Below are 22375 nucleotides of genomic sequence, written 5' to 3'. Positions count from 1 at the left end.
GAGAAAGGTCTCAGAGATCATGTATGCCCTGCAGCATTCCTGCATTCAGACGTCTGCATCAGCTCCAGGGACAAACCATTACAATGAACTCTATCAATATAGTTACAGCACAGAGTGTATGAAGTGGCTTACTAGTCGTTCCATGCTATTACCCTCCTGTGTATCTTAATGCAATATAAAATATTCTAAAAGCTCACTCATAACCAATAGTTGTCATTTTTCCTTCCTAAAGATACCCTATCTTTAATATAATAGGTGCTTGTGTTCATAGCGTACTTGTGCCAGAACACCCAGTGTCAAATACCAAGCATAGTGAACTGATGCATTGTGGAGACCTTCAGTGGCGAATGGGCTTTAGGGGAATATGATCGGATAGCAAGTGATGCCTGCGGTGCTTTTGAAATGATGATCAGACTCCCCTCTAAGGCACGATGTTGTGCATGATGTGCATGATACTTTTGCAATGTGATCTACAGTCCCATCTAAGTCATTTTTTACCACGTGGATAATTTACCTGGCTGGAAAAGGCTCAGAATATGTCTTCTGCTGGTCCATAGATATCCACCATGTCAAAAGTGGTCAGCCCAGCATTCATATAGACATCCATGGCATTTACTTAAAGAAGAAAATAACATATTACAGCTAGATCTTATTGCAGTACACTCTCGAATAGTGTAAACATAAGAGCTGCTTTTCAGAAACTTGCATTAATAATAATGTACCATCCTTGATTTCATTTTTTAAATAGTGCGACACAAATAGGTAAAAATACCTTTGAGGAACAAAGTTTGCAATAGAAAATTTCTACTTTGTGAATATTTATGTTCTTGTCTTCCAGAAAACATTCTATCTAACAATCGAATCTCACATTCTTTGTGGATAAGGTTCCAAGGAAGTGCAGAGACAGTAATCTTTGTTTCATGGCCCAACAGACCGACCTCTTCCTGTAGACAGCACAAGAACAGGCTTTCATTTTAAACAATATAACAACTGACCACCTGATTGCAGTGAAGGAGAAATGTAAGAAATCACAGCAGGAACACAAGCGCTATTAGTTTTACAAATCTGGCTTTATTCCTACAGGGCTTTTTTGTATTGTTCCAGCAAAACGCAAGCCCCAGGCCATACATTAATGCTAAAATAGGCTTTATCACAGAGAGAACAACGAAATAGGTACTAGCCCACTTTGTAAAACTTTCAAGGGAAAATTTCTTTTGAAATCACTCAACGGATAGACATGATTCTTTCTTTTAGCAATGTAAAAGCGTAGATCAGCAAATACCATGTGTATCTTAGTCATTTTTCTTTGTAGTTACCTGCTTTTGGAGTATTAATTAGGCCCATGAGCCCCCAAAACCTGCCACATCCCATTTAATATTGTACAGATCTCAAGGCCCTCGGACATGCGACTTTGAGTGCTTATGCCATTGTTGTTGAGCTGTAAGAAATAACACACTATTATTATTAAGGCACAGGTTATGGGTACCTTAAGATCTGGTATACAGTTCCATAGGAGAATAATTCCTAATACCAAACTAATCATGTGTACCGGCAATGGGGACATTCCCTTAATAGCATTTGGTTTTGATACATGTTTTTTTACATAACACAAATGCAAAACCTTTGTACTCACCAGCAGTATGTTTATCTGCAGTTTACTCAATCAGCCCAAATGGATCTGCATACCTTACACATATGTAAAGCTTTGTTTATGCAACTCTTGCATACGTCTGCTACTTTACTTCCTTGATCAAGGCAAAATGTCCTCTCATTGGAGGGAGAAAACCTTTTTCATCCAATCAGCACGCAGTGGGGCAGAACCTTATGCACCTTTTTCTTGTCCATGTGGGGTAATTTTAGGGATCTATAGTTTAGTAAAGTAGTGCAGTTGGTTCCAATATGCTCCTCCTGATCTCAGATCTCTTTGACAAATGCTGTTTTCTGTGCTGCCATCCAAAACATGGAACGTGCACCCACAGCCCTAAACCCTGAGCTACAATCATGCTTTCCATGAATATTCATAACCCTCATCTGCTGCAGGTAGTAGCAGCAGCAAGCCTGTTTAATTAGAGTGACTGACTGGACAGTAAGAAGGCTTTAAAGAGGTGGCAGGTTCTGTGCCTGCAGCTGAAACTACCTTAAAGGAATGGAAAGCCAGCTGCAACGCCAGCAGGGTTTTAAATATATACTAGGGTAGCTGATGTCTTGATTTCTGGTGGACCCTCTTTGGTTATTACTATTATCAAGATGGGTCACCTCCAAATATGACAACTTAGAGACAGCTGGAGGACACATCTTTTCAGGGATTAGGAGGATGGAGTCGTCAATCTTCCAAAACCTTTATCAATGCATCCCAAAGTACTCAAGTGTATCAGAACCAGCAATTCAAGGTTATATGCCCATTCTTCCTGAATATCAAGTAGTTTTGCCTGCAATGCATACATTATACAATGGTATTGTGTATTTCTAAGATAACAATTCCCAGGTGCATCAATAATATAAAAAACATTGTTATTAGAAAAAATATTGTTTATAGCAAATCTGATTTTAAATATGCAAGCGAGTAAATCATTTTAGCGCTGGTTGAGTTTATATATCTCTCTTAACCAATGTCCTGCCAACTCATAATTTTCCTTATCAGAGGAAGCAGCGAAACATACCTTGGGCATGATTCATCAGCACACATGCGTAACACACATGGCACCACGGTATCTGAAGTCCTTCGTTTATCGTCCAGCGGTACAACGTGACGACGGCAGGACTACGTCTCCCAGTGTTCCACATTTTTGTCTTGGAGCCTTTCCCAGTGAATGATCTCACTAAAAAACTGCTGCAGCAACTCCCCCAATCGGTTTAACTGAGAAAAGAAGCAGAGGCAGGCAAGATCAGCAGCAACCATGAAACAGGGTCTGCTTTAAAAAGAAGCAACATTCAGCTTGAAGAAGCTGATTATCTCGCTATGACAAGCAGGCGCGTTAAAATAAAACAATAATGCAGTACAAATACAAGAGACACTGGTGAATTAAGTATTCCTGAAAGGGTTGTGTTAGGTATAGGAACTAGAAAGTGGTTCTCACGTCTTGATCAAGCCAGGATCAGCCGCAAGATGTCTGTGGAAGGGCATGGGTACCCCGAGTCGAAAGTGGTGTCGGAAGCCGGACCGGAGTGGTTGAGGACGGAGATGGAGAGGCTGTCCAGGGAGCTGAGCGAGACGACCCATGAGAAGATGCAGGCTGCGGAGTACGGGCTGGCGGTGCTGGAGGAGAAGCAGCAGCTGAAGCAGCAGTACGATGAGCTGGAGGCGGAGTACGAGACTGCCCGCCGAGAGCTGGATCAACTCAGAGAGGTAGGAAAACGGGAACAATTCACTATGAAACCTGACTTCTAACGTTTTAAATAATAGTAATACTGAATGTACTGTTACAGTTCACAGTAATATTGCAGTTATAGCTAATAATAATACTGCGTTATAGCTAATAATAATGAATACTGCAGCGATAGCTAAGACTGAGTTTGGCGTTTTTTGTTTTCTGCTGCCGCGGATGTTTTTAAATTCAAATTGTTCACGAGATATCAACGTCCGCGTCTAGTGTCAATGAATAAATGTGACAGCAGACTCTTTTAAATGTTGCCATTTCGGTCAAAATATATCGGAGAAGAATAATTAAAATGTTTCAAAATAATTTAAGTCATATGTTTTTAAAATCTTTTAGTGTTTATAAATCTGACACTGACAGGTATCTGACATTGACAGGGGTATCCGCAAGTTACGCCTCCATTGTTTACCTACCTGTACATTACAATGTCAAATGCAAATAAATGTAAGATTTGAAAAAGTTTAAACGCGGTGGTTTAAATCTGTATTTGAGACTGTAGTCTATGGATATAGCGTCCCAAAGGTAAGATGCATACTATGTTTCACTGCAGTACAGGTATGCCACTGTAACTGTCATGTTAAAAATGATAAGATACCATAGCCTAATTTACTAGCCAGGTACTCTGATAAGTTTGTTATTTTATACAACTTAAGTTGATATGTGTAGGGCTACAAGATGACAATCGGTTGGGATCTTAGAAATTAGATATTTGTGTGTTTTTTTTTTTTTGTTTGTTTTGCTTTTGTTTTGGAAAATCAGTGCCACCTATTCTATCTGATGATCCACAGATTTTTAGAAATGTTTGTGCCATGGGTCCTCGACTGTGTATTTGTTGTTAAACTAAGTGGGTCTTGTTCAGGCCTGGCAACAGTACATTAGCCAAGAAAATAGAGTGTGCCCTTATGAGGCTCTGTAACCAGGAAGGAATTCAAGGAATGCAAGCAGTTTCCTTGTAGGTGGATCACGTGAAAGTGGACAGTCTAGATTTTAATTATTGATCTTGAGGTGTTGATGAGAAAAGTCTGGTAACCAAGACAACAAAAATGACTGTGTAGCAGAGGGAAAATGACTGGCATAGAACCACCCTCCCTAATGAACAGCCTGAAAACTTGTTCTTAAAGGTTGCTAAAAAAAATAAATAAACTGCTCTATGAAGAGTTTCTCTTTAAACTGAGCATTGTGTGGGGTTAAACATGGTGGCAATGTTGTAGAAATGTATGCCAGATGAAAATACAAAGGACACCGACAACTGTTGGGTAGTTTGGCACTGATTATTAGCATAGAGAAAAGCATTTGTTTTGTTGTAATAGGATGTTAAAAGTGTGTGTATTTTAGCAATTATTGGTAATTGAGTCTATAGTGTTCTGTCATTATACTGTAACCTACTGTGGGACCAGGGTAACTTTTTAGAGGTGTGTTTATTTTTTACAAAGTATTTAAACTTTGTTTCAAATTGTTTTTCTTTTTTTTCTATACATTAATGCGACCCATTTGGGACAGTTTTTAGTAAGCATATTGTAAAGCAAGAAAGTGTATTGCCTGAATGCCTCTGATCGTTTTGACTTTTCCCAGTCTGGTTTACGTCATTGTATCTGCTTGAAATAGCAGACTAATGGACTGATGAGGCTCTGATTTCTTTTAAATGGCTTGATCATCCTGTATTAGCTGGGATTATTTTAATGAGGAAATGTTTCATAACATTAGCTATAGTTGTACTGTTATAAAACCATGCCTTTTGATTTCAGATCTTGGATCTGCAGGAAATTATTCAAACAGTACAGTGAATCCGTTTTGAATTTTTTATTATGGTAACTGTTCTATGCTTGTAACTGCACAAGCGTGCCTGCACTGTACAGTGGCGTCTGTGAAACCGCACCTCACTACAAGCCTTTTTGTTTATGTCAATGGAAGTAAACACAGCACAGTTTTAAACGTACCAGTCCTGGAGCCTCACCAGTGCAGCCAGCTGTCTGCTCGACCCCAGAGGCTTAATCGGCTGGGATCACAGCCTGTCTGATTCTGGGGAAAGGTGAGCCTAGGCTAGGGCGCTCAGGCATTAGGAAGGACAAAAGCATGTGCTAAAAATAGCACGGCGCATTGTGGCTTCCTGTTTGCTGTGAATCGATCTTTGATGCGGAGTCTGTGGGTATGGAGCAGGTATTGCATCTGTAGCAATAGTGGGGGTTGTTCTGGCTTGTACAATTAGCACTTTTAATTTGGTCCTGTTTATCCATTGATACAGATGGGGTCTGCTGAAGCACAGGGCATTTTCAATGACTTGCCCCAAATTGCACACAGGAAAAACCAAGGGCTGAGCTGGGATTTAAATTTCAATCTCTTGGCTACCTTTCCTCAGTTATAATCCTTTTACTAACACTATAGACAGGATTGGAATTACAGCAAGGTCATCATGTTGGTATTAAATTGCAGTTGGTTTTGCCTGTCATGTTTGCATTGCTGAGCCCATGCAATTGTTCTTAGGGTTGATGGAACACATTTAGCTTTCCAAATCCAGTTTGTATTTCTTTTGTAGTGGTGAAATTGATAATGCCATTGATAATAGTGTTTCTTTGTTTGGCTCATGAGTTCTCTGTTCCTGGGGTTAAATAGGTACAGTGCTGATCGATTGAAAGGGATTTGTCAGTGATTTAATCTGATCTTTTTCTTGTAGTTCTCATCAAGGATTAGTACCAGACTGATTCTGAATGATGCAGAGGTATTCATTTAAAATAAGCAACAACAAAAAAACATGTTACACCTAGTTCTGGGTATCACATGTATGGTTTATATGCTTCTTTATCATGCCAATAGGCTAAAACAACTAAGATTCTCTCACTAACAAAGCCAAATAATAAATACAAAAGAAAATCAAAATGCTTTAAATCCACTGAATGCATTGTAAACACAGAGACTGTACACATGCTTTGTATTTACATGCTGTGCTGTACCTTTAAAAGTCAGACCTGTCAAGATGGCATGCTGTTGAGTTCACCCAGAAAACTGACTGTTTGATAGATACCAGTAGGATTCTCTGACCTCGTTCCTGCACACAGTAAACTCGTCAGTTTGCAGAGGCTTGTTTCTGCACATATTTGCCATGCTTTAAAAGGCAGACGTCTCCCTTTGTACTGCAGTCATACGAGTAGGAAACGCCATCTGCAGCAGTAATTGGTATAGTACATCTTTGCAGGGCCCCCCAGACTCTAGTCACTTTTCAAACATGATAAATATCTAGTGTGTACGTGTAATCGAGTATTTGATTACAGACTAAGCATATTCATTATAAAGGGAAATTACTGAGTCTTGGTCAGAAGGGCACAAAAATGATTTGAAATGGTACATGTTACCAATCGAAGAGGTGGAGTAACCTACTGTTCAGTAGTAACTGGACTTTGTTTCACATCCAGTACTATGCAGCATCACATGTTATAGGTGACTGTACAGTAGCAACCCTTTGTAACATGCTTAGTATGGAGCTTCAGCCTGTCTGTCTGCAGGAAATGGTACCAGAAAAAAAAACAAAAAAAAACAAACCCACAGTCTCTTACTGAAGTTCTGCTGTCATACAGTTTGTCTGCTGTTGATCTGCATACCTAAGGTTCGTATTACGTATATAGTCAGGTCATGACCTTTTTTCAAGTTTTAACTTTTGCCTTTGTCTTCTTCAAGAACAGGCTGGTACTGTTTTGCCATCTTCCACATGTTTCAGCAGGGTTCCTTAAGTGCTGGAATCTATTCATTAGCAACTGGGTTCCCCTCCATGTACTGGTCTGGGTTAATGGTTCCATCTGCTCAAACATTAGTCCCAGGTCACTGAGTGTTTGTCCTGCTGTCCCCTCAGAACAGGCTGCCACCCCAGTGTGAGCTCCCACCCCGAGCTGTGACTGTTGACCCTCACTGATTCGAGGCTTGATGCACAGACCGCTGTGTGACTTTCACGGACAGTGAATTACACCATTGTCCACTGGAGATGAATGCAGTAAGGCAGCTATAAAAGTTAGGGTCAGATACTTAAAGATTATCCTAGCAATTGCTTATGAATAACAAGCACTCCAAAGTGTTTTCTTCCTTAAGCTTAACTTTCATATTTAGTTATAAGAAGAACCAATAAAATACTAAATTACATTTTTACAAGAATATATCATTTAAAGAGGGCTTTTTAAAATTTTTGTGCAGTTAGACTATTTTTTTTTTTTTATTGATTAATAAAATGTGCTTTAGCCTTATAAAATACTGTAGTGTACACTGTTTAGTAGAATACTCCTTTATAAGGCTGTTTTCCAAGAGTTGTTCACTGTATGTAGCCTGAAGTAGGCTTACTGTACCTGTGCTCTGTGAATCCCAAGAGAAAGGGCATAAAGATGTCAGGGCTTGTTAGATTAGTTGGGGAAAAGAAAACCTATACCAGTCTTATGCACTCCCATGAAATCAAATTCCTGGAGTGTTTCCTCAAGTAAATAAGCTTTCTCCTGCTCTCAAACCAAATCCTGTTAACATGACAACAGGAGCAGTGTTGATTGGGCCACTCTGGCATTGTTGAAGGTGTCAATGAACAGTAAAGGCATTCATGTCTTTCGTCCTTGTTTTCATGCATGTGAAAGCAGCTGGGAATTGTGTGCTGCAGTTTGTGAAACAACCAATAGCAAATTTCATAATGCATTGTGAAACTCTCTATAGGTTCCGGGTGTCTGTTGCTCAGTTTAGTTACTGAGATTTAACAAGTCTTGAATGCAAAAGGCAACGGGTTAAGCAGGTGTAAAGCACAGTAGTTTTTTTTTTTTTTTTTTTTTTTTTAATCTATTAGCCAAAAGCCTTTGTCATGGTCTCATTTAACTTTCTGAGGTCACCTACTGTATTTGTATTTACTTAGTATCTGCTTGTTAAAGTCTTCGGCTGCAGTACTGTACCTTCCCTTAAGGTAAAATGAGAACTACAGTAATCAGGCGCTATTAGATCCTTTTGCAAAAATAAATTCCTTCTGTTCAACACTCAGTATTTTTATCCTTTTTGTAGAAAAAAAAAAAAACAATTGCAGGAAAACACAATAGGTTGTTGTTTCCCGGGCTGATTTCCCCTTAATAAAACTTAGATTTCTAATTATATTGTAGCACAACCCTGTGAGAATTGTTTTCTTTAGTTCACCAGTCTTTTAGAATACTTTAGCCTTAAACATTATTTTATTCTTAATTGTAATGTAATTAGAGTTTAAAATGTTACCAATCACAATTCTTTGCTTGGTTGTTGCTGGGAAATCCAGAAATAATCTAAACCAAAGATGTTGTGCTCAGTATCATTCCATGGAAGGAAGGTTTGTAAGATAGCCTAATCGTTGTCTCAATCTGTGCTTCTGTAAGACTTGCTCCCGTAGTGCGGTGATGCCCACAATGCCCTCTGTTTTTGAAGTTCATGCGCTGAAATGACGAGATTAATCTTGATTTAGAAGGTTTGTCTCTGAGGAATTCCCTGCTGTAGTGTTGTAGTCAAATGATGCATTTGCATTGGTAATGCTGCCAGGTTGTGGAATGCTTCCACTGTGTTTGACTCTGGCCAGCATGCCTTATGATTTGCATGTTGATAAAAGAGGGGTTTTGTGTTTGGGCCGGGGAAAGTGGCAGCCATGCAAAGGAGATGGCAGCTGTGTGCTGGCGAGGCCTGGGACTAAAGAATCGCATCTTATTCTCCAGTTCCTTTCACACACAAGGAGGTCTGTGTTCTGAGGCCTTCGTCCAGGGATCTGTTCCCAGCCTGGGAGTTTATTAGCCAGTTGTCTCAGCCGGTGCCTTGCTCCTTCATGGTCTGCCCAGTTGTCGTCTCTCTTTTCTCAGCTGTGCTTGATTCAAGCCTTTCATCTGCACCCACCACTGCCAGCTCACAGTGCAATTAAAGGGTAATCTTTTCTAAATTGCCCTAAATAAGGTCCTAAATCCCCTCCCGTAGGCCACATAAGAGGATGAATCCCTGTCTTTCTAAAAACAGCTTATAAGTTGGGAAAATGGCCAGTGTGTTGGCTCTAGGGCTGTCTGGTTTGGGTGGACTGGAGGAGTAGAATTCTGAATTTGCACTTTCAGGAAGCAAGGAAACCCTGTCTATAGTGTTAGTAAAAGGATATAAAAATATTGCTGCTATACTTTGTAGCAAACCAGCAAGGCTGTTTGCATAACGAAGGGTGATAAACTTATAAAAAGCAAATGCGAGGCAAGGAAAAATAGCACTTCGGCTGGGTGATGGAAACAGAGAGCTGCACAGCTTTTATAGTGGGATTTGCAGTTCAGAACTGTTGGTGGTGCAGAGCAGTGACTAAGATGAATCAGCTGTGCAGAATAGTGCTGTACAGTAATGGATTTGAGCGCCGTCAGTCAGTCTGTGGTTTGTTTCTATAGTATAGGAAGAGGGAGAAACAGATGCCCAAACCCGACTGATGTGTGCCATCAGTGATATTTCACCTTTAACATATCAGCTCCCCAAGGGGTGTCTTAGCTGGCAAAATGAGATAGAATCCAAGAGATGACACTGCTGTGCTTGCTTTTAAATTTAATTTCTGACCTACTGCACATCTGTGCTCAACCCCACAATGCTCTGTAATATATCCTATTGCATGTAAAAACTATGCTCCCATTTTGCTAAAAGTATTCTGGTCGGCACAGCTGAAAGGCTGGTTAAAATGATTAATTCCAAGCCTCCATCTGCTCCCATTGATATGTAAGGTTGACGGATTACAGTGCTCTACATTAGCTTTATTTGGTTTGCAAGGAGCACCATTATGAAGGGCAGTGAAATGGAGAAAGTTAATTTGATTTTTATCTTGCAATAGAAATAAATGGATTTCAAGCCAGCATAATAATGTTTCAGCATGTTTCCTGAATTTGAACTTCTGTCAAATGAGAGCTAAGAGATCGCTTGTCCATGTCCTACAATACCTAGCAGTAAGAGTAAAAACTTCACTTTAAACAAATATCTGATTGAAATTAGGGAGTTATTGTATAGTCTTAAACGAAATGCAACTCAATATGCTTGGCAAAAAAGGCGTATTGAAATCACTTCAGCTAGCTGCTACAGTTGTATTGTAAGGGAATCTTTTTCAATAGTACCATGAGAAATAAAAAATGTGCTTCGGTCTAGATGCCTTCCCTTTGGATCCAAGCCAGAGCATTATGTCTTTAAAGGAAATATGTCACTGTACAGCTTAGGAACGCCTTTTATCTAAATCTGGAAGTTGAGCTCATTGCAGTCGAACCCTAACCCCCTCCCCCTCATCCCGAGCTCCAAGTTCAAACAGCACACTCTGCTTGCTGTCTCGCAGTCATTGTTACCTCTGATTGCATACCGAGGCTGCAACCAGGGCTCCGTGCCACTTGCACAAAAGCTCCTGTGTTGTCACTGAAAAGTGTTTTGTAAGAAAATGGCCTGCCTGTGTTATGAACAGTTGCTTGACACTCGATCTATTATTGCCAGCTCAGCTCTGCTGTAATACAAACCCCTCTGCTGTAATACAAATCCCTGTTCCCCACTACTGTAGATTCACTGTATGTCATTTCAGTTAGTTTATTTGAATTATTCTATGAATTAACTATCAGACAAGGCTGATGCATCTTCAAAAATAAACTTGAAGGCAAGATGAGCTACAGTCGGGAATCCAGTGATATTGAGGGAAGACACTATCGAATCAACCATAGAGAATCCACTGACACAATACAGTCAGTATGTGGCAGGGATTGTACTGTATGTTACAGGAGCTGTCAGTCAGTTGTTTAAAAATACAGATACCTTAATATATTTAGTTTTACAACCAACGGTTAATATGAGAATGAAGACAAACCACAGAAGAAGCAGGAAGAATTTTCTCTTTTCTTTTTCCTGATGACTAATATTAATTAATTTCATTATTATATTTTTTCTTTATACCCAGCTAAAATAATTAAACAGAAAGGAACTGTGATGAGTAGTTTCCTAATGGAAACATGTGAATGTCTGTCTTTGACAGATATCCCCTGGGAGAAATGCCCTTAAAGTGAAATTGCGGATCCGCTTATCAAATAATTTCGCTCTGCTAAAGATGATTGCATTGTACTTTGTTCATTGTTTTTAATTCCAGAGTGACAAACAAGTTTATAATTGGCTAAGGATTATGACTTTGCTGTATTATTTGTGAAGTAATACGTGCATTAAATCTTCAGAGCTTATCGTTATGCCATTGCTAAGATCTTCAAAGAATATTAGCAACCAGGACACTTAAGTATTGCTGTATTGCAACTTAAGTGAACTTCATAAATCTATAAAAGAGGACCTATGGATTTTGTATGCAGGACCTGTCATGAATACTGTATGCATCTGCCTCTCACTTCTAAAGCTATTTGAACAAAGGAAAGGTCATCCAAGATTTTGATTAATATTAAGTTGTTAATGAGGTTACACAAAGAACCTAGTCATCAATCAAATGCCTTTGTTCTTACAGTAATACATTATACAGTACGTTGCTAAGTTCAGTGCCACAAAAAAGGAGCTTGTACTGCAGTTTGATATCTACGTGCTACAGCATGGGTAGTACGGTATTTTAATATGGAGAACCTCACAGTGCTGTGTGACCTTCCCTTCAATCACCTCTGGCTTGCAATAGTCTAAATAAAGCTTTTTAGCTGTGTTGAACTTTGTGAAGCTTGCTTTATTCATGCAGCAGCCAAGTATAAAATGGGAACTGACTTGAGTCATGGGAAAACAGAAAGACTGCTCTGAGAGTGTGGTGAGGAGCCACAGCAACGTGATGTGACCCCCACCCTCCCTCTCAGCTTCCACCTCTGGGGATTGAATTACACAGTCTGGCATGTTGTAAAGCAACCCCCCCCCCCCCCCCTGCTTCCTGTTTTCTGGTTTCTGCAGCTTATTTAGAGGAGCAGGAAGCTGAATATTGTCCTGTCAGGAGATAGTTAGAATTACTCTTGCGAGGATGTGTACCAGTGTGCTTCAGAATACAGTACAGAGGGCGCTTGTCAATGGAGTGCCCTTGACCCTGAGCATTCCAGTGTTTGCCAGGTCTTGTTTCTGAAATTTCCCTTTCTATTCCTATCTTAAATTTAATTGTAGTATTTTGTTTCCCGTATCTCTGCTCCACTAAAGAATGACACGCTTGCTGACAGCAATGCAGGACTAAGCTGCAGTGAAATGTGGCAGGAAGCGAGCTGTGACAGGGACTCCTCACTTGAGTGCTGAAGTGCCCTTGGCATGATTTCTCCTTCTCTGGTGTGGCTAGTGTTTAGTGCAGACTTCCTCAACCCTATTAGCAATAGATGTCCTGGCCTGAAATTGTATGAGGCATTCTTTGTGGCACAGATTCAGTAGTGAGTGGATGCCATAGAATCCCAGCACTGGCCCCCTGTTTTCCTTTAAATGTCAGTTCTCTGTATTACAGAGAGTTCTGGCTGCTGGCATATGGCAGTCTAAATAGCAATGCAGACCTGAACTTCAAATTAAAGGGACGAGGAAGAACCAAACAGGTTATTTTTGTTCAGCCTCTAACACATTGTCTGTTCCAGTTGGGCTCACTTCACATATTTTTGGTTGTGGTATCTTCAAAGATCCTCAAAGCAGTAAATCTACAGTACATTGGCTTATATGGAATAAAAACAAACACAAAGGTGGTGGGATTGGTGAGATGTTCTTGAACAGATGGCAGATGCCCCTACCCGAAGATTGTCTCCTATCATTTTTTTAAATTTAAAAGGGAGAAAGGGAGGAGGGGGGGGGGGGAATCCAGTAAAAGTGCTCTGCGTGGAGTGCAGGATGCACCCTATAGCCGGGAGATCGCAGGTTTGAATCCAGGCTATGTCACAGCCGACCGTGACCAGGGGTTCTTAGGGGGTGGCACACAATTGGCCGGGCACCGCCCGGGTAAGGAGGGCATGGGTCGGCAGGGGAATCCAAGGTTCACCATGCATCAGCGACCCCTGTGGCTGATGGGGCGCCTGCGGTTCTGTGTTGTCCTCCGGCACTATAGGTCCGGTGGCCTCGCTGTGGATCCGCAGTGTGGAAAAATTACGGACCGGCAGGACACGCGTTCCAGCATCCATTTCCCGAGTCGGCAGGGGGTTGCAAGCGGAGAACCGGGATACAAATAATAATTGGGCATTACAAAATTGGGAGAAAATCCGAGGTAAAAATTGGCGATGACTACATTTTAGAAAGAAAAAAAAAGGGAGAAATGGACTGCACCCATTCATTAGTGATGGGGGTTGGAGCAAGCCATTAAGAGTAATTACACGTCTTTGTTCTAGCACAGTCTTCCAAAGGGAGATAAAGACAAGATTGATTATTTGATTGATCATTTTATTATGTCAGGTCTGGGTGATTCATCTTCTTGTAGAACTAGAAAGGGGTAGCAGAAATATAATGGAGAAATTGTGCACCCAGCTGTGAAGTACTGTGGTAAGACAGTCTTATTATTTTTGTGACTGGCGTCCTTATTCACACAGAAGTACAATTTGTATTTTCTTTGTTTTTAATTGCTGGATCTGCCCAGATATAAAATTATATAAAATGATCAGAGGCTAATTGCATCATCTATTTTCCTTTGAGCTGGCAGAACCATGCTGAGGACAAGCTTTATAAACTCCCTGTAATTCCCAGTGTTTGCCTCTGAAGATGGCTCGGCTCCCAGGTGTTATATGGAATCATTTGGGGATTTGAGACTCGAGTAGTTGAATAAAAACAAACTACAGTACTGAATTTGTGAATCATAATATAATGTAATACTGCTGCTATACTCTATAGTGCATCTGTGTATTGAAGTGATGTGAGCATTATAACAAGAATGACTACAAATGGCTACTTGTGCTCATTGTTTTCCAGACTACAGTTCAGTAGCACAGTTTACCATGTTCTAACTTGCATGCATGGAAAAGAATTTCAACAAGTGCTTATTATGATCCTTGCCAGGCTCCCAGGGGTGCATGGAATAGGTTAATAGAGGATGCAAATTTTCTTCTCCTTTAGATGTTTGGATTGTTCACACCCCCAGCTCTTAGTTGGTTTGAAGACAGTTTACTAGAGGATCCCAGAATTGTTCAAATCCTTCATTAATCCCAGCAGAGTGTTGTTTTGTAGGTAAACAACAGTCATGGTTTCCATTCCCAGCTCCCTGTCACAGATACAGTGTAATCTGAAAGATGCTTGCTGTCTATAGAGGTCCAGAAACCGCAGAGCTGTGGAACTTTAGAGAGCTATGCGCTTGTTTTTTGAATCGCTGTACTGTAGGATGGCAGCATTGTTACTACTGTGTGATGCGATCAACACAAACACAATGTTATTGATCGCCAACACAAAGGGCAGTCCGCATTCTTCACTCAGCCTCCATTTTGATGCATTGTTACAGTATCTGCTTCCAAATGAGGGACTGTATGTCATTGTCATTGCACAGTGTGGTACAGAACGGAAAAGTAGTTTTCCTACCAATCAAAGTCTGGCATTCAATTAGGTACTTTTGAAAGTATAAAGTGAAAAAATATTATGAACTGAAATAAAATGTTAAATTCTGTCCTCTTTCTCCTCTTTCCTCATTGCACTTACAGAAGGAATTAATGAAATTCTCCCCGAAAAATGTATTCCAGTTTATTCCATAAATAAATTAAAATCATTAAAATGCTGCTCCTGCAACAAAAAGCTGTTGAATCAATTAATTTCTAATCCGAGGAATAAATGAATTTGAAATGAAGGAAGTCGCGTTATACTATAAACAAACAATCCTACTGGCATCAAACCATGAGGATGTCTGGTAATAAACTTACATTCAGCTTTTCTTCCCCATTTGCTATTGTGAAGGTGTTTCAGTGAGAGTCTTTGCATGTTACAGTACGTTACCATACGGTGGAGAGGCAGGGCAGGTAAGGCAGGGCGCAGTTTACATTGTTTACACACTGTAATTACGGTACATTTTTTTTGATGGATACTGTAGCAGTCATCACTAGAAACACAAGCTAGCCAAGACCACACACATGAATCATTGTAATGTTACTTCTGCTAATACAATCGCTGACATTATTTATTTTTGTACTGCTTGTAGTTGAGTAAAAAAAAATCCTGTTTCTATTGACAGTCGCTACACAGGAATCCAGATCAACACTGCTTTATGCTTGTTTTTCTAGTCTGACACATCTGTGTAGGGTGGAGGTAGAATGAAAGGAACCGGTCTTTTGTTGATGATTAACAAAACACCCAGGTCTTCCTAATGCCTCCTTCATAGAATAAAGAAAGTAAAAGGAAACGACAGACTGCCCTGAAGGGTACACGAATAAATACTACAAACCTGGAAGGGAAAATAAACGTGAGCATGTGGCTGACTCTATTTTTACTGTAGCGTGTTAACTAGGACATTGTGAAATCACAATCTGCTGTATCCACTAGTTAGAAAACCAATGGAAATGAATTGCAGTAAACTCCCTCCTTATACTGTATAGTTCAGAACCAATGCAGCTCACTGTAAACTGTGGAGGATTAGGGGTTTCCTACAGAACACACCAAATTACTACCAGTTAAGTAAGTGTTTAATGAAGTGTCGGCTTTGCATTTATTTTTAGTACCAATCCCATTTCTGACAATGGCATCTCAGTTTGGTCAGCATTACAACACAGCTAGGTAATGGACTGCATTGTCACAGCACAGTACAATGGTGTTTCTTGAAAGGGAGACGTCTCATTCTTGTGGACTGCCCTGAAGCAGCCCTCACTGCTGAATGATTAAAGGAGACACAGACAACAGGAAGCCTCATTGGCCCCTGGCTGGGAGTTCAGTGGATCAGGCTTTCGATGAAAAGAAAGGGCACTTTGGAATTTTATTAAATCATTCCGCATTGTTCCCTGACATTTAGCACTACTGTTTTGAACAGGGGATAGAGGCTGACTGCTTTAACCAGCATGGCTGCCTTGGTTGGTTTGAGATGAAAGCAGGATGTTTTGACTGTGTAAATCATTGCTAAAGGCTGTGTTTCTGAAATGTGTACAGGAAGACCTGGTTTAGCTTTAGGAAACTCCGTAGTCTTCCCTGTCACTGCAGAAGCAAACACGATGCAGTCAGTCACCCCTCTTCTCATACTCTCGTCTGGCACTCTTTAATTAGCACTGCTGTTGTCATGGAGTCTGAGTGCAGAGCTGCCAGATGGAACTTGACTTGAAGCTCCAGAATTGACTGCCTTTCACCCAGGTCAGAACCGTGGCGCTATTAAAGAATTTAAACAGAACTGCTTCCACACCCCTCATGTTCTGTTTTTATATAGAGAATATAGCCTAACGAGTTTGTTTGACATGCTTGTGGTCTGACAGTAGATCTACACAATGCTTATGAGAAATTTTAAAACACTTCATTTAACATAATTACTTTACTAGTTTTCTGGAGTAAAAGCAATAACCCATTAATTGAGTAAACCTGGTAGGCATTATAGTACATTTTAAATTAAACGGCTTCTTTTTTGTTGATGCCAATTAGCAGCTACTGTGAATGCAAATCTATTCTCCCTGACATATTAAGTTTTCTGCATGCAAGGCTGTGATCCAGTTATCAAAATAACCACCAGGTTCTCACTAGCACATATTCTGAAATTAAATTACTATTTTTAGCATGTGGGTGTAGAAAAAAAAAAATCGGTGCATTTTGGAATGTAGGCCGATATTTAATATACTTGAAATTCCTCGTGTAAGTGGCTCCAGTACTGTAGTTTCAGTCCTGGAGTCACTGATATGCTATTTGATGCTTTTGAAGCCACTGGAATGTTTTATTCACTGCAGCGTGGCGCACTCCTACCCACCTACAATACCACGATTGATTCCTCCTTTTTCATTTTGTTATGTGTACATCTCTGTTTTATTAAAGCACAAATCATGCTGCCTACTGATAGTCTACTGATTTACTGAGAGCCGCTGCGCTACTGCAGAGGGTTTAATACAACAAACTCAGCAATGGCATTGAAATCTGGGGCTGTATTTCAGCAGAAGATGTTTCTTTTAATACACTACTAAAGATTTTAGCAGCATGTGTGATTCCTTCCGTTTTGAAAGTGGCTCTCCAGATGGGTGATGTGTGTCTCATTAAGCCTGAAAAGACAGCACTCTTTTAATAGCACAGGAATGATTTTGTCCTTCGTTGCTGGTTTGTGTCCACATCAGACCAAGATTACACATTTCAGCCTTCAATTTGTTCAGAGAAATTTGCTTTCATCCGTAATCAGCTAAATCGTACTCTCCAGTCATGATATCATCTTCTTACTGATCATACTTAGTTATATGGCAAGTAGAAAATGTAAGATGAATGCACACAGCGAAAATACCCCAATGCCCGCTACCAATACAGTACATTATGATACTATATCATACATACATTAATGCTTGTGCAGGCATATCAAATTGATCCCTTTGACTAAAACAGCATTCATTGTGTTTTGCCAGACCAATGCAGGGAGCTGAAATCTGTATGCATGATATGTTTTGCAGTGTAGAACAAGAGCTATCATATATCAGTCAGTATAGCTCTGAAGACTGACACCACCATGCAGTGTTTTTTAAAAAGGTGGCCTGTGGGCAAAGACTAAAGAACCTGCATGTAATCCCAGTGCTTTTTCATAAAGATAATGCTTCAAGGCAGACTGTCTCATTACTCTGCCAGCCTTTTTATACTGTAGTTGCTGAACTATACTTTTTTACAGAACTCAAAAGGTGTTTCCATACTGTAGCCACATTTTGCAGTGACTGTACACGATGAGAGAACATTCACACTCGTACTCGTGTGTGTTAGTGAGTCACATACTGTACTGGGAAACCCATACAGTTAAACCAAATCCGAGTCCAGGTCCACAGGAGAAATACATTAGACCAAAACATCATGTACAGTATACTCCACTGGAAAATATTGTGTTTTGCAGTTTGTACAGTAAGTTGTTACTGTAAATGTATATAATTTCATGAATCTAGGAATACACAAAGGTTGAATGAGTGTGCCTGATTTAATCAGAACTCTTCATGAAAAAGTTCCTATGAATAATAGATAACAGGGTTACCCATGCATTAATAACCTGTTTGCAGTGTTAGTCCTAGTAATGTCTGCAGGATTGGCTCAAGGATTATATACAGCCCTCCTTTTGGTTATAAAGGACTGCCCCGTACGCCACAGACATCTTTGCACTCTGTAGTAAGAAAGTTTAGTCTACCTTGCAGACTTTCAGCTTGATAAAGGTAAAGGCTCTTCCACTGGATTGTGAAAAACAGGGTACTCTGCTGTACAGCTTTCCAGTAAGTGTGTGTTTAAACTGTGTTTAATATTTTCAAGCGCACAGCGATCTGGGATGCTGAATTGCTTCTTCCCATGGGTTAGTTCTGGTTAATGCTATTGCTAGGTAACGAGGCACAAGCATGTGCTAGACATTACTGTAGGGAAACCATGGGGTTAAAAACGCTTCGAAATACTGCCTCCTCTCAGACACACTCTGAGGCATTGCAGCTCCAGAAATAGCACAGCATCCTTTCGGCTTTGCTTTCTCACTTGATCAATATTAATATCAAAGAGCATCAGGAATATTACAGTGCCTGTGGTACCCTAACATAACCTCAGAGCCCTGTAGAAACTGCCTAAGAACAGATACAAAAATACTAATACAAAACTAGGCAGTCCCTTTGTAACTATACCCCTAAGCCAGCATCATACATTATATTCCACATTGCTTTTAAATAGGTCACCCCCATTATGAATGCCTTTTTATGATTTTACTTTCTGTAGATGCAATGGAAACCCTTCCACTCATTTGAATGGAATGCTGCTTGTTTGGTTCCAACTCGTGGGGATTCTTTTAACTAGTAGAATATTTTCCATACAGTTCAGGGAGCTATACAAGTTTAATACTTATAGCTGGCTTTAGTTCTATCTACCATACAGTTAAGTGTATGCAGAGGACAGACTAACCTTATGGGTAAATGTTTGAAGATTAACAACCCAGACATTCCAATAATTCACACATCCCGTCTAACTTTAGGTGAGGTGTTGAGTTGTGTGACTTCTCGGTGAAGGAAAGTGTTAATTAATGTTCCCTCACTTAATTAACACCTTGCTTAGTTTGAGTTTAGTGTAAACTGTGCTATAAACCTGGGCAGATGATTTTATGAATTAATTTTACATTGAAAATGTGAGCCATTGCTAATTATTTAAGCAGACGTTTCAGCTGATGTACGGTCCTGATTTTACAGTGTGTGTAAATACAAGCACTTGACATTGCTCAAAATGCTGTGGATTGTTTGTAAGAGACCTGGAAAAGATTTAATGAACAAATACATTTTAAATAGTAAGAGATCTCTTCAAAAACCCCAAACAAACAAGAAGGACCTTCCTTAATCTTTATGAAAGCACAGATCTTGATGGTAAAGGACTGCAGGAGGTAGAAAAAAAAAATCTTACTGCCACTGCAGAGAAAAAATGTTTGATTGGCAACATTACAGGAATGCTGCAGTACTGCGCAACCTGCTATGTATAAACCGAGTGGCATAGCCTCTTATTACTCGAAACATCTGCGTCTCTCTTCATTTGCGTGTATTGTGGTTGAACGGTAACTGCCGCATCATGCAGTGTACAGTATGTGACACATTTGAGATTCTGTAAGCTGCAGCCCCTTCACTGCACTATGATGGAAACACGTTTATTGATCAGTGTGCTGGAAACTCTGTTTCTTAATGGGTAGACTGAGCTGCAGGCTGGGTGCAGAGCACAGTGAATGCATCTGGCAACCAGAGCGCTTTCAAATGAAGCAGCAGAGTGCCGGACTGCAACCCGCACAGAAAGAGCAAATGAAGGTCACAAGTGACTGAAGAAATGGCATTTTCTGTTGTCGTGCAGTAGCATTGTAATTATATGTGCAAAAGCACGAGGCAGGGAGCGTAGGTTTTGACGCATTGCCAACAAAGTGTGACTGTTAATGCAGGAGGGGGTTGACTTCAAACCTGTTTCTTCACATCAAGTTTGCACTTCATGTCTGTTAGGGCATTAAACAAAACTGTGTGTTTTATTTTTGTGTTCACAAAGGCGTTGGTTTAGTTTGGCATAAATCCAAACCACTTAAATTACACACCACCTTCATGTGAATTCTAGGGTGTTGCATTTGTTCAAATTATCTGCCAGGCCTTTTTGCATTTAGGAATCGTTTTTTGGTGAAATTTTGCAAGAAGGGTTCAGCATGCCTTATATGGTAGGTATTTTAGTAATCTGAATAGTGTTACATTACATGGTACCTAAAACCATTTTGTCATATTTTAAACAGTACTATACTGAGCAGTATTCAGGACACAAAAACTGCCAGCTGCAAATAGCTATAAAAATACACAGATGTTTCCAGAAGTCAAAATGAGCTCATCATCCTAACAGCTGAGCTTTTTGTTCACATAGGATCTCTGGAGCCTGCTCAGCTTTAGATCAGATCCTATAATAAGTCAAGTATTTGTTTGTCCACAAGCACCTTTTTAAAGTAATTCATTTGTCCAACCATTGCCTTCCGCTGCTGGTCAGACTTGCCAGAGACAGGAACTTTGTTAAGGAAGTGCAATGCAGCAGATTACTTGTTTTCTGCCAGGTGCAGAAATGCCTGAATAAACCTGCTATTTCAAGTGATCAGCCAACTAATGTACAGAACAAAACCAACCTACTGTACAGTTCTAATCGATCGCAGTCAACCTTTTATAATGCTCAGTGGCATGTGCTCCAGTACTGCATACAAAAAGAATATTATTGATTTTACTTTACACTATACATAACCAACTGGAGTAGATAAATGTGCCGCTTCACTGTGCATCCAAAATAATGCTCTTCAACCCCCATTGATTTGTCCATGGAATGTATTATAATGCTGGTAATAAACTCACTGCAGACTAAATCTGCCATTATCAAAGGAAGCACTAATTGTAACTTCAAGAGGGACCAACACAAGAGAACAAGCTGGACTCACAAACAGAGCAAGCTGAATGGGGAGACATTACTATATCCCTACAGTAAAAAGACACTTCACCAAGAGAAAGCATTCATCCCAAATGCTGAATGGATCTTGTGGGGGAGGGTCGATTCCTCATCAAAACATTTGTATGTATTTTGACAAATAAGCTGCTTTTATGTGGCCCCTGCTACAGAACAAAGGTCAATGTTGGGACTGGTCCTGTTTCTGTTTGGCTAAGTAAAGGAATTTAGGGCTTGTGATGTCAGGTATTTGAATCCAGTGACCCTGCTGGGCTAGATTACCACGGTTTAGTCCATGGGTTCCTGTAGATGTTTGATGGTTTAGGATGTGAACCGCAGTGCAAGCTAATCTCAAGAGCAGAAAGAAAGGGCTTGACTTAATCACCCCTATTAACCACCTCCACGCCTTGTTTACTGTGCAAAGCCCACATCTTAAATAGAAAACCCATTCCTCTGTTGCTGGCCATTTCCATTTCTGGTGTGGGAAAACATGTACAAAAACACTTGAAATCCTGTGATTGAACAACCCTGCCATATGGCAGATACTGAATAGAAATGTAGTACCTTTCTGACAAGCAGCAACTTGCAGTTATTCCATCTTCAAGATGATGATTAATTATCTTATCCTCAGAGATCCTTTAATGGCAGTTTTGGCTTCAGTGATCAGATTCATCACCTGTATCAGATGGGGATTGTGGGTGCTGTATCATCTGATTCAGAATGTATATATCTTTCTAGTTGGTATTTTAATGTGGGAATGGCTAACATGACTTCAGTCTGCCTCCCATTTTATTTTATGATGTGGCTGTCTGGTGCTGAATGTAATACAAAGATAATTCACAGTGCTTTGTTGAGAGCTTGTAAAATGAATGCTCTGGCAAAAAAAACAGTATTTTAAATTCATGTATTTGTAGACCCTAGAGGGCAGAATTCTAAACCTACAGTAAACCTACCTTCAGTATTTTGCAGAGCGATGGAAAGCAGTGATTGAAACAATGTTTCCATGAGTTCTTGGAGTGAACAGGAGACCATTTGCA

General features: G+C 40.1%; 1 protein-coding gene across 3 annotated transcripts in view; it reads left to right on the top strand.

Moving 5' to 3' along the window:
- The first annotated feature begins 2844 nt into the window (after positions 1-2844).
- LOC121328503 (protein bicaudal D homolog 2-like) overlaps positions 2845-22375 on the top strand; it is a 51628-nt gene continuing 32097 nt past the window's right edge. For all 3 annotated transcript variants that reach the window (XM_041273190.1, XM_041273189.1, XM_041273188.1), the window contains exon 1: positions 2845-3346. In XM_041273190.1, coding sequence (XP_041129124.1) covers positions 3107-3346 — 240 coding nt within the window. In that variant the 5' untranslated portion in view covers positions 2845-3106. The remainder of the gene's footprint in view (positions 3347-22375) is intronic.

Source organism: Polyodon spathula, chromosome 16 (assembly GCF_017654505.1).
Source record: "Polyodon spathula isolate WHYD16114869_AA chromosome 16, ASM1765450v1, whole genome shotgun sequence".
NCBI lineage: Eukaryota > Metazoa > Chordata > Actinopteri > Acipenseriformes > Polyodontidae > Polyodon > Polyodon spathula.
The sequence above is the reverse complement of the archived record's forward strand: the minus strand, read 5'-3'. Positions and strand labels throughout refer to the sequence as shown.